This window comes from Ruditapes philippinarum, unplaced genomic scaffold (assembly GCF_026571515.1).
Source record: "Ruditapes philippinarum isolate M1 unplaced genomic scaffold, ASM2657151v2 ctg333_1_1_1_1, whole genome shotgun sequence".
Classification (NCBI taxonomy): Eukaryota; Metazoa; Mollusca; class Bivalvia; order Venerida; family Veneridae; genus Ruditapes; species Ruditapes philippinarum.
In genome coordinates, this window is record NW_026864795.1 from 22,950 (window position 1) to 36,861 (window position 13,912).

General features: G+C 36.5%; 1 protein-coding gene across 1 annotated transcript; it reads right to left on the reverse strand.

Moving 5' to 3' along the window:
• Window positions 1–6,994: 6,994 nt before the first annotated feature.
• Window positions 6,995–10,117, reverse strand: LOC132726823 (uncharacterized). The gene is made up of 3 exons (XM_060712200.1): window positions 9,676–10,117; window positions 8,406–8,452; window positions 6,995–8,017 (listed from the first exon to the last, which is right to left on the reverse strand). The coding sequence occupies exons 1-3, from the start codon at window positions 9,883–9,885 to the stop codon at window positions 7,969–7,971; spliced, it is 306 nt and encodes a 101-aa protein (XP_060568183.1). The 5' UTR covers window positions 9,886–10,117; the 3' UTR covers window positions 6,995–7,968.
• Window positions 10,118–13,912: the final 3,795 nt, after the last annotated feature.

Here is a 13,912-nt window from a genome sequence, read left to right on the forward strand (position 1 = left end):
CAAATGTGAAATAAGTGATAAATTGTATCATAGTTTGGAGACCTTTCTGTTAAAAATGTGTCAGGCTTAAATCGTATACATATACATGCACAGTGCGTTAACTGGAGTGCGGGCATTAGTTACCCGGACTCCAGAGCATGCCCATTGATTGGCTCATTTTTGCTGGGGGTTACATATTGTGACGGCAGAGAAAGGGAAAGCGACAGAAATGTCATATTCAGATGTTCGTTCATTGGTTCATTTTTGCCGGGGTTTCATTTTGTGACAACAAGGAACGTGCTTTTATGTTTGACTATGATACAAAAGAGAAAGAACACCAAAACACTCGGCAATCTGATTAATACTCGGGGGGCTATGCCCCCTCGTACAAATCAGATAGCCTCGTGTTTCGGTGCTCTTTCTATTACTTAAATTCAGAAATAATATTAAAACATGTTAAGAATATTTCAAAACAAACTGTACGAGAAACAAAAACATTTATTTTTGCTTACCATTTTTAAGTATGTGCAATACATAGATTATATAATTATAATCTAATTAAAATGTCATAATTAGAAAATGACAAACTATAAAACTTTTTGGAACTCGGATTTACGTATACCTACTTACCGCTTTTTCATTACAGTATAACAAAGCGGCCCTCAAAATATTATTTATTTCTAAAGGGCTCCACTACATTTTACCTCTGTAGAGCAACCGCTCTAGGCAACAAAGGGCATTTCTACTGTATATTTTACTTAAATACAAAATATAATTATTAAATACCTTGTGCAACTTTTGTTACCACTGAATACGAATAATGTATTATGTTGACGTTATCGTGTTCATTTTTAATACAATACAGTTTGCTTTAAAAAAAAATAGAAAAAAAAAAAAAAAAAAAAAAAAAAAAACGAAAACACACACCAAAACACGTGTTTATGATGTAAACAATAAAGTGGACTTCTGCCTTATTAAGGGAGATCATAATCAGGTTTTTAACTTTGATTATTCTGTAATCGGTAAAGTGGTCTTACGCTGATTTCGGAAGGCATGAATTCGAGACACGATTGCGTATTGTACTAATAGATTATCCTTTAGAATTGTTTACTGTGTATGAAATGTTTCAAGGTCCACCTCGAACTCCTGTCATTTGTTTACGTAGAGAAGTTGATACTGTGAGAAACACTGGTTTTGTTAAATTCCCTCAGCTATAATTGAAATACTGTTGAAAGCGGCGTTAAACCCAATATTAAAAAAAATAAGAAGATATAAAACATAAAATGCATAGTTCATTATTATCATAGGCTCTACATAGCACTGTATTATGTGCAGATAAAAACGAACTTCTCCGAAAACCATATTCACACAAATTGAGGATCCTACATGATCGTCTTCTATACAAAGGAATCTGTATTAATTTTAATATGCAAAATTATCCTCTTATGAACATACAAAATAAATCAACGGATCTTTCGCCTCGAATCGAGAAATGATCGCGGCTTCAGGTCGCCTCAAAGATGCGCTAAACGCATACCGCGAGTCACCGAGTTTTAAATAAATAAGAATATCTGTAATTATGTGAAATGCGTGAGAGAAATCAAGCCATAGCACGAGAACGTGATTTCTCCTTTAAATCTGAGTCTCACGCTTAGTGCAGGGATATTATTTACTAGTATTTAGCTGCGAGAGAAAATAGAATAACTGATGGCTGTTAATAAATGAGCCGTGTCACGACAAAACCAACATAATGGGTTTGCGACCAGCATGGATCCAGATCAGCCTGTGCATCCGCGCAGTCTGATCAGGATCCATACTGTTCGCTTTTAAACATTTTAACAAGTAGATAAACTGATAGGGAACAGAATGGATCCTGATCAGACTGCGCGGATGCGCAGGCTGGTCTGGATCCATGCTGGTCGCAAACGCACTATGTTGTTTTGTCGTGACGCGGCTCAAATAAATTTGTATTACGAGTAGAAAAGTTTTTTAAAATAAATGTCTGCTACATTGATATAATTAAGACTACCAGTGATGTACAAATCGTTGTTACTTAATTCGAGTTGATCTTACATTTTTAAAACGTAAATTTGATTCATTTCCTACTAACTGATATATACAATTCGAAATTGTTACATACGTATGATAACATGGAAGTTTATGTAGTACCGAGATACACATAACATGATGACACCGCGACTGCACCAGCCTTTTCATTCTTTTTTTCTGACATTCTTTGCCAAAATTTATGTTTGTATTATTTCCACTTAGGTGGCCTTTTAATTATATCTTTCAATATTATGAATTGTCTTTCAGTCCTCGGGGTATTTATAACCATTCGTTGCAGTTTTTTAGAGATTGATACAAACTTTTGCAGACAGTCATACCCTGATTTGTTGTACCAGTTTTCTTCCAATAGTCAAGCTAAAACACTATACATGAAATAATTCCTGTACTGGAAACATAACAAAAACAAGTTGTTAACTTCCTGTTTTATTTAAAAACTTAAAAGTAATGAATAGATTTTCTTCTTCCTCTTCTTCTTCTTCTTCCAATATACTGGCCACCTTCAACTAACTGAAGTTTACTGCCAGGTTAATGCGCAAGACGGAAAGAAAGAGTAAAAATAGTGAGGAATATATATACAGTGCAGGTTAAAAACGGACAAGAGTGTGGTTTAGATATAGAGTTGGGACAGATGAGTACGGAATGACTCAACTGTACCGGCTGACGTAGCGTCCGGAGGTAGGCTGTTCCAGTCTTTGATGGTACGTGGGAAGAAGGATTGTTGACGGTATTGTGTACGGCAGTAGGGTATCTTGTAGGATAGGTTGTGTGAATTTCTTGTAGATGTAGAATTGGAGGGTATGAGTTTTGAATTGTCTAGAGTGACCTTGTTGTTGATGACTTTGTAGAGCATGATCAGTCTGGCCTCCTTTCGACGTTCTTGTAATGATTTCCATTCAAGGTCTGCAAGCATGTCTGTGACGCTGGACCTGTTGTGGTACTTGTTTTTAACATACCGCGCAGCACGTCGTTGGACCATGTCTAGACGGTGTATGTCTCCCTTCTCGTGGGGGTCCCAGACAGTGCTCGCATACTCCACTGTGGGGCGGACTAGAGCTTTGTAGGCCGTTTCTTTGGTGGAAGTAGAGGCGATAATGAGGTTTCTTCGCAGGAAGCTGGTGGTACGGTTGGCTTTGTTACAAATGTTATGTAAATGTTGGCCCAGTCTAGGTTGTTATTCAGGGTGCATCCAAGGTATTTAGCTGATGTGACGTGCTCTAGAGTATGACCATGAAAAGTGTAGTTATGGCAGATGGGGCTTCTTTTCTTGGAGATGGTGAGGACTTGCATTTGTCTGGATGGAATGACATTTTCCATTTCTCTTCCAGACAGCTAGTTTGTCGAGGTCAGCTTGTAGGGTGGAACAGTCAGACTTGTTTGTGATGGCAAGATAGGCCAGCGTATCATCTGCAAATAGTCGGACGACTGCGTTGAGACTCTCTGGGATGTCATTTATGTAGAAAAGGAACAGACTCGGGCCAAGGACTGAGCCCTGTGGGACGCCGGATTCTACAGATACTGTATCTGAGGTAACCCCTTCCAAGACTACAGATTGGATCGGTTGCTTGAGAAGGCCTGAATCCACAGATTGGTCTTGCCTCTGATGCCGTAGTGCTCCAGTTTGTGGGATAAAAGGCTGTGACATACTTTGTCGAAGGCCTTGGCGAAGTCCATGATGAGAAACATCAGTCTGTTTGCCATTTTCATGTTCCGGGTTATTGTCATCTGTGAATTCAAGAGCTGTGTTTCACAGGATCTGCCTTTTTCTGAAGCCGTGTTGGAGAGGATAGAGAATCTTCTGTTTTTCGGCATGATTCATGATGTGGCTGGTGACAATGTGTTCTAGGAGCTTGCAGCAGATGCACGTTAGGGAGACAGGGCGATAGTTTTCTGGTTATATCTGCTGCCTTGTAGACCGGGGATACATTGGCTTTCTTCCAGTCATTAGGGAAGGTGCTATTTTCAAGTGACAGAGTGAATATGGGTGTTGAGTATTGGGAGCGATGTCAGTTGCCAATTCCTTGAGGATGCGAGACTTATGGTGTCGGGTCCTGCAGCTTTATGTGGTTCAGTGCGAGGAGTTTGGTGATTCCGTTGTGGTTATTGATTATTTCAGGGGCTACAGGATGTGTTGACTGTGGATTGACGTAGTCCCCCTTCTTGAAGTCATCAGCAGTGATCTTGATGTAGTCTGTGAATACAGATTTGAACTGCCGATTTAGAATGTTAGCTTTGGACTTAGGATCAGAAAGGAGTTCTTTTAGTCCAGTAATTGTTTGATTGTCTTTCTTCTTGTGTTTTATGAAGGTCCAGAAACGTTTCTGACTGCTGTGTATGTTGGATCTGAAGGCTGCGGTGTTACAATATTGTCAACATATGTCCAGTAGGCTTGTCGGAGTTTCTTCTGCACTAAGTGTTTGCAGTTCTTGTAATTTCTTTGATGTTGTTTGTCTTGAGATTTTTTCATTTTCTTATCAAGACGGTCACGTTTTCGAATAAGTCTTTTGATGCTTTTGTCAATCCATGGCGATGTTTCTCTTGGCCTAGCAGTTTTGGGGGATATGTTGTTGTATACTTGTTTTCAGTGTAGTTGTAAATTTGTCCCAGATAGTGTTGATGTCGGTGTTGTTTTCCGCCATAGACTTGATTGTTTGGTGAGTGTTGCCATGTCTTCCTTCATGCTATCCCATCTAGCATTCTTGTACAGTGGGATCTTCCGGGTGTTTGGGTATGGGTGACAGGGCTGAGGTCAAGCTCAACGAAGACAGTGTCATGGTCAGATATGCCGGCATTGTAGTTACTTGCTGTACTTTGCTAGGAGGTTTGTTATTACAAGGTCAAGAGTGTTGTTATTTCTTGTTGTATCTTCAACAATTTGGATAAGTCCATTTTCATCTAGGCAGTCTGAGAACTGATAGTGGAGGCGTGCATGGGCTGTGCCTGTTTTCAGTGTTTTTGATTTCCAGTCCCAGCCTGGGAGGTTTAAAGTCTCCCGCAATGAGTAGAACAGAGTCCTTTATGAATGTTGCCACGGTAACAGATATCTTGAATTTGAAGTAGCTGTGTTCATTGATGTTTTAGGATGTGTGAATTGAGCAAATAGCATTGATTTGGCTCCAACATGTTACTTGGCCCAGCTATCACAGTCTGTGAGTTCTGGATGTCTGTGCTGAACATTAATCTTGACTGCGAATAGTATCCTCCGCCTGTGCCTGTCTGCGATCATTTCGCAAGTTTGAAGTTGTCGGAAGACTTGGTTGTCGTGATAGAGGTCCAGCCAGTGTTTGGGCAATGATGATATTTTTTTGTGCTCTCTGATTCTGTTTGTTTTTTCTTAATGAGGCAGTGAATTACAGGATTCTAATGGTAGCTTGTAGCTCCTGTTAGGCATATGCTCAGGGTAGCTATTAGAACTCTTGTACGTGTCGTGTACGTGCCGTCGTGTTTATTGTCTTCATTTTAAAACGATTCCTCTGAAACCATAAGTCACGATCATAATGAAACTCACAGGGATGTTCCTTGTGTGAAGCCTTAACAAAGTTGTTCAAAGAATTCCATTCCATGCAGAACTCTGGTTGCCATGGCAACCAAAAGAAAAAACTTTAAACATCTTCTTCTAGAAAACCAAAGAGCTAGAGCTTAGATATTTGGCATGAAACATCTTCTAGTGAGTGTCTACCAAGAGTGTTCAAATAAAATCCTGGGGTCAAAATTGGCCCCGCCCCAGGGGTCATTGATTTTCCCTATATGCATATAGTAAAAACTTAAAAAAATCTTCTTTGAAAGAACCCAAAGAGCTAGAGCTAAGATATTAAGCATGAAACATCTTCTAATGAGTGTCTACCAGATTGTTTAAATAAAAGCCCTGGGGTCAAAATTGGCCCCGCCCCAGGGGATCATTGATTTTCCCTATATGCATATAATAAAAACTTTAAAAAATCTTCTTTTAAAGAACCCAAAGAGCTAGAGCTAAGATATTAAGCATGAAACATCTTCTGAGTGTCTACCAAGATTGTTCAAATAAAAGCCCTGGGGTCAAAACTGGCCCCGCCCCAGGGTCATTGATTTTCCCTATATGCATATAGTAAAACTTAAAAAATCTTCTTCTAAAAAACCCAAAGAGCTAGAGCTTAGATATTTGGCATGAAGCATGTTCTAATGGATGTCTACCAAGTTTGTTCAAATAAAAGCCCTGGGGTCAAAATTGCCCCGCCCGGGCTGACATTGATTTCCTTATATGTGTATAGCAAAAACTTAAAAGTCTTCTTTGAAAAAAACCCGAATAGCTAGAGTTTAGATATTAAGCATGAAACATTTTCTAGTAAGTGTCTACAAAGATTGTTCAAATAAAAGCCCTTGGGTCAAAACTGGCCCTGCCCCAGGTGTGTCATTGTTTTTAACTATATGTGTAAAGAAAAAACTTGACCAGCTAGACCTTAGATGTTAAGCATGAAATATCTTCTAATGGGTGTCTACCAAGTTTGTTCAAATAAAAGGCCCTGGGTTTCAAACATGGCCCCGCTCCGGGGGCCTATATACAGGTGAGCGATTCAGGCCATCATGGCCTCTTGTTGGTGGTTCTTCTTGGGTTTGCACTTCTTTCTGGAGTAAATGAGTGAAGAGGTTTTAACTGTGTCTTAGGGCTTTGTAGACTTGTGTTTGAAAGCGATAGTAATTCAAAATGGATTATGACGTTGATGGCAGTGAAGGTCAAAACACAGTACTGTAGTTTGGGTTGTTGCAGATAGGCAATCCAAGCGTATAGCACTATCTTCATTTAAAATACTATAGGTTCTTATGAATGAACATCTCGGCAAATTTAGTGGATACCATTGTCGCAGTGTCGCATCAACTGCCCGGTGATCCCATGTTATGGTTGGTCCACCAGGTGCCGATGGGTAGGGAGCAGTACTGTCGTTTAGTGGGGGTCCAGCGGTTTAGTTGGACATCATTTGAATTAGCAAGAAGTAAAAGAGTTATATATACCAGGAAGGTCTTCTTGTTGCAGGGTTTATTGCTGGTACTGGTAGGTTTCTGTTTGCAGATACTCAGTAGAAGGTGTGTTGACTGGTAATTTGTAATGTCACTGCATGTCTTGGAGTCAGCTTTGATGTTGAGCAGAGCTTGAATGCTATCAGATACATGAGGATTCTGTGGAAGATATCCTAATACAACAGCAAGTACAAAGCAGGTGTACCAAAGTAGTTGTAGGCCTTCAATTATTTTCATTTCAGGTACTAAGAGTTATTTCAAGTTGTGTCACTTATGTGGTCTATGCAGTCTTGTTTATATCATTTTAGTACAACCTTTTTATTCAAGTAGGGATAATAATATATTTAATATATCAGTCGATGGTAGTAGATAAAAACTTACAACATTGGCTCTAATTCCCCTTGATTGTCGACCATGCGTCTGCTGGCTTTTTGCAGGGTACGAGATAGGTTTGTTTACATTACCCTAGGTACAAGGTAAGAGAAATACTCTCTAAAAAACAGTCTCTAAATCAAAAAGATAAGCTGATGTAGATCAATGCTCTTTTGGTTCTGGATGATATCAATCTTATGAGGTAGATCTATCATAATTCTAAGCAGTATTATTCAATATTGACATTCAGATTAAAAAAAGTTACAGCTTGGTTCAAGGTAGGTGCCAAACCGGAAGTGGTTGAAAAATGTAGAAAAATGCTGTTCTTGACGTGAAGGAGATGTTTGTTATGAGATCGCTCTGGCAGGTCACTTGTACGCTCTATCTGATGTATTTACGTGCCTATCTGGGTCAGCCAAGAAGGAAAATAAGAAAGAAATAAGGGAAAAAACGGTCCTGGAGAATTTAGACATCCGTAAGAGAAAGTTGCGCGCGCATTTTTTTAAGAAGGGGGCATTGAACTTGTAAGTTTTGTAAGGTTATGTGAGTTAGCTTTCACTAGGAAGTCCAGCCACTTTTTATCATCTTCTCTATCACATGACTATGTCTGAAATATACAGGTAGAAATCCATAGATAAAGAGAAACAAAAGTTTTCATAAAGAACACTGACACAAAGAAACTAAGAACTTCTGTTAAAATGTACGCTTATACTACATTTTTCCCCGCAGTATTGTAAGACAAAACTGCAAGTACATGTCCTAATGGTTATTGAAATCCATGAGAACTGGTCTTCATGACTTTATAATTTGTAACATGTAAATGTACTACCAAAATGCAATCCTTCATGTTCAAATACATGTCTATCATGACTTACAACTGAGATATATAAATAAAATGTTAAGGACTGTTTTTCCTATAATAATTTCTAAATCCTGTACCTCCTTGGTAGTCTGTCATTATTCCATACAAATTTTTATATATCAACAAGAATTACCTTAAAAAGTCAAGAAGTTCTCTATTTACTCTTCCAAGTTCTAATGCCTGAAATACAAAAACAAAGAAAATAAACACAAAAATTATACCTTATATAAAATCAGCTTCTACTTTACTTATGTGTCAGTGGGTCTTAAATTTCAAATTTTTTAAATAAAAAAAACAAGAGCCATGTCAACATGGCCATCCCCCGCCGAAAGTGTTTGCTCATTGGAAGAATGTATATGTAGTAGAGCAGAATAATTCAATTTTAAGAGGTCTTTTGGTAATGAAAACTGATGGCTGAAGTGATTACAGATTTGAAACCTATGTGAATACTGATGACTGAAAATAACAAAGGGCAATAACTGAAAAATAATGCAGGGTAAGTTATCATTCTTGTGTGCTGCAACCCTCCTCAGTAAAATCTATCCACCTATGAAGTTTCAAGTTCACACCTCAAATACTTTTTGACATAAGCTCCGGACAAAATAGTATGAAAAAGAACAAAGGGCAATAACTCAAAAATTAAAAGGTGAAAAATTAAGAATGAAAAATAACAAAGGGCAATAACTCAAAAATTATGAAAGGTAGAGTTATCATTCTTATGCACTGCACACCTCCTGAGTGAGATATATGCACCTATGAAGTTTCATGTTGATATTTCAAAGGCCTTTTTGAGTTATGCTCTGGACAAAAATTAATTTTGAAAAATGACAAAGGGCAATAACTCAAAAATTATGCAGGGTAGAGTTATCATTCTTGTACAGTGCACTCCGCCTTAATGAGGTCCATCCACCTATGAAGTTTCAAGTTGATACCTCAAATACTTTTTGAGATATGCTCAGGACAAAAATGTCGGACGGAAGGTCGGACGGACGGACGGAGACTATTTCTATTTTCCCCGACGCCTTTTCGGCGGGGGATAAAAGAAACCTTTGTTTTCAATGAACTGATAATAAATTTTAAATTTTTTTTAAATATAAAGCAATCTGGCAAAAAAGTACAGTGACCGAATCAGCAAGCACTATAATATTTTTTATCAGACCACTGGCACTGGTGTTTTGCAACAGCACTGAATTTCTAATTAGGAATGATATTACATAATAAAATGCGCATGACAAATTGAGCCACATGTTTACGCATTCACTGGCTTCTGCAACTACAGTTTGTTTTATGATTTACAGCAGTCCTAAATATGTAACATAAAACAAGACATACACTAAAATTCCTGTAATTTTCTATTTAAAATGGTGGAATTTACAGTCAGAAAATTACAAAATCTCCTTTACCTTTTCATGTACAACAGAACTATTGAGTGGCGGGTAAACTCGTCCACTACCGGACTTAATCTCTCCACCCGATCCGCCACGTCGTCTAACTGTGATACACTCGTCACTCTCGCAATTTCCGTTAGTTTTCACAGCTGATTTTGTCTTTTTTAACAAAGATTTGGAACATTTTATGAGTCCTAAACAATATTGTATAACATTTTTGTCCATTTCTGACCACTGTTGATCATTTTGTGACCTTGAACCTGAGATACCTAGAAACTGATCTAACCCGTCATCATCTTCATCATTGTTTAATGCCTGAAAAAAAACAGAAATAATATTTTAATATTGTGAGTTATCAAATTATGCCTTTTCATTCATTTAATACAAAGAATACATGTTTTTGTTAATCTTCAAAAAAAAGTTGTTACTGCTGTTTTCATGTTCAAGTTTGTGGCCTTCTCCAAATCTTTCACTATATCTCTTTTATCACTACCCCTGTAGAAGTATGAAAAATTACAATTTTTTCTCATAAAATCTGATATTACCTAAAGATATCAAATACAAATTATAAACTATTATGTATCAAACTTTAAAGCATATTAATTCTTATCTTAGAACTTGTGTAGACAAGAATACTAAATTAAAAGCAACCACTAGCTGCTTATTAAATATAATCATTAAGTGGTGACGGACTGCCGTACCCTTATACATATATTTTTCAATATGACTGAAAAAATTAACTACAATGGTAAAATAATACAAAGTACTCCAAAGACTTCTTCCCTAGGTAGTCATAGCTGGCGGATGAATTATGGAAATGAAACAAAAAGGAAATTTATCTCTAGTCCTGAAATATCAGAAAAGTCATGTGCCAAATGTGAGGACGAGATTGTGGAAAAGAGCAAAGTTGAATGCCAAAGCTGTAAGCTGTATTTCTGTGCAAGGTGTTCGGGTCTGTCAACAACAGTAATTGATCTTATGTTAAATGGAGAACTTCAGGACTATAGGTATAATTGTAAAAGTTGTAAACAAACAATTCCAACGTTAGAGAACATTGACAAAAAACTATCAAAAATCAGTGATCAACAAGAAAGAAGAATGTCCAGCCTAGAAGAAAAGGTAAACAGAATAGAAATATCCACAAAAAATATAATTAAAGAAGAAATAAAGGATATCAAAAACAATATTATGACGGACTTTGAAGAAAAAATATGTCGTATGATACAGGCCAGGACTAATGAGATGGACGACCGAAGAGGCGTGAATTAAATATTGTGGTATTTAACCTACCGGAAAGGAGGTGACAAAACAGGTAAAGAAAACAAGAAATACGATGAGGACAACCTATGTGAAATTGCGAAAGACATTGGTCTGGACAACATAGAAATAGAAACAAGTTATAGACTAGGGAAAAAGAAAGACACTGAAAAAAATTGTAGAGTTTTAAAAGTAATTTTGAAAGACAGGAAACAGAGAAAACATTTACCGGAACACTCAAAAGAAATATCAAAAAAATCTAGTAAGAAATTTAGCAATGTTGTACTTTTCAAAGACCTTACACTTTAATAAAGACAAGAAAGAAAATCTAAACGTGAAAAAATATAAAAGGAAGGAACAATGAGCAGCATACAAAACCCACTATTATATCCACCAGCCTCAGGTAGCAGTCCGAGACTAGAAATAACAGGGTTCAGTCAAAATATACAAGATCCGTTCAGCCAAAATACCATTAACAACATCAATATGACCATTGAAGATCAAAATGACCTAACAGTAATTTGAGGTCTACCTATGGATAATTTAAGTCAGAGAAATACACTATATAAGGTGGAAAGCAGCCACGTGAACATTGAGTTTTTTAACCCCGACCTAAATAGGGGAAACGTTTTTAATTGTACAAATTCTTTTAAACATGGGAATACACACGTTTTAAACAGTTCTAAGTCAAATTATTTTAACAAATTCGCCAAAGATGAGTTAAATGTACTATACACAAATGCTGACTGTCTCACTAAAGAAAAAAAACAGGAATTGGAAGCCCTAATTGAAGAAAACAACTTTGATATTATAGCCATTACAGAAACATATCCAAAAAAATCAAGTATTGACCATACAAATGAACTGATCTACAAAATTTCAGGATATGGTGCATTTCTTGGCGAAAATGGTAAAAGAGGTGTAATCATATATGCTAAAAAAAATAGTCAACTTACGTAAATGACTTTGAGGAAGCACTTTGGGTTTTTATAAACCTTAAAGGAAAAGACAGGCTCCTTTTCGGGTGTATTTATAGGAGTCCAAATTGAGAGGTATTAAATGTACATAAAATGTTTGATATGATGAACGAAATGTGTAAATTGAAATATCCCCATTTTTTAACCGTTGGTGACTTTAATATGAAAAGTATAAACTGGGACAATATGTTAAGTCTAACAAATGAAATGACATTAGACTCAGTGTTCTTAGAATGTACCAAAGACTTGTTTTTATTCCAACATGTAAAAGAACCAACAAGATACCGTCATGGACAAGAACCATCTATTCTAGACTTAATTTTTACAAATGAAGAAGAAATGATCAGTGAACTAAAATATCATTCCAGTTTAGGAAAAAGTGATCATATACTCATAACTTTCAAGTTAGTTTGCTGTAAAAGAAACAAAACTGATATAAAACCAAAACTTAACTATAATAAAGGCAATTTCAGTGTTATGAAAAATGAATTAAGTATAAATGGACTGGTCAACCATGGACAATATGGATATTCAGTTTCTTGGAGATTATTTGCAGATACCCTTTCCAATTGCATCGAAAAAAAAACATACCAAAAGTAAAAAATACCTCCAACACAAAAGAATCGCTATATCGACAGGGAAACCTCCCACACTATTAAGAAAAAGGTGTAAATGGATCAAATATAAATACAATAAGAACCATCACACATAATAATGATTACAAGATAGCACGGAATAAGGTAGGGATGCACCTGAAGCTCTCCAAATACAAGTATGAGCAGAATATTGCAGATAATATTAAACAAAATCCAAAAATATTTTGGAAATACATCCGTGAGAAATCAAAATCTATATCTGGAATAAACATAATTAATATAGATGGAGAGAAATGTTCAGATGACTTAAAAATTGCTGAGGAATTTAACAGACATTTCATATCGGTATTTACAATGGAAACAGAGCCAATGCCAATAGCAGAAAATAAAACAAACACATTATTAAGTGATACTGAAATTAATGAAAATATCATAATGAAACCCATCAAAGAAATTAGTCCCTCAAAATCTGAAGGTCCAGACTCTATTCATCCAAAAGTTGTATTCGAATGTAGAGAAGAACTGTGTGGCGTTTTGAATTAATTGTACAGGAAATCATTGGACACAAGTAAACTGCCAAGAGAATGGAAAGAAGCAAATGTTACTACAATCTTCAAAGCAGGGAACAAAAATAATGTAGCAAACTACCGTCCAATAAGCGTAACATCAATTATATGTAGAATTATGGAAAAAATAATCAAAAGTGCTATTGTAAATCATTTAGAGGAAAATAATCTACTGTCTATATATTAACATTGTTTTAGGAAAGGAAGGTCTTGTACCACACAACTTTTAGAATGTATTGAAGACTTTGTCTAAACAATGAGGGGAGATGAAAAGGGTACAAGTATTGATATTGTGATATCTCCGATTATAAAGCTGCATTCCGGATAAAGTCCCCTCACGAGACGAGCTACTAAATAGGGTCGTGGAGCCTAGGTAAAGTAGGGTAAGTTTTATGGCATGGATAAGACCTTTTTGGAAGCAGACAAAAAGAGGTAGATGAATGGGAAATTTTCAGCGGATGGGCAAACAGTAACAAGTGGTTGTCCCCAGGGTAAGTGTCTAGGACTCTTCTATTCCCTTATATCTTATAAACACCTTCCGAGATGTAATTACGTGTACAGGCCAACGTTGCAGAGGTGACACTAAATCTAGTATTCTGCAGTATTAAATGGGCATCAGAATGATGAATCTCAACTCCAGACACATCACATATCTTAGAAGGCATGTATATTGGGGCAAATAATGGACAAGTGATATTCAACACAAAAAAATGTAAAACATGCATATTGGACAAAACACAACATGTGATTATTTTATGAAAGACTCGAGCAATAATATCTGTAAAATTCAACAAGTAAATGAAGAAAAAGACCTGGCCGTGATCTTCGACTGCAAAATGACATTCAGTAAACATAT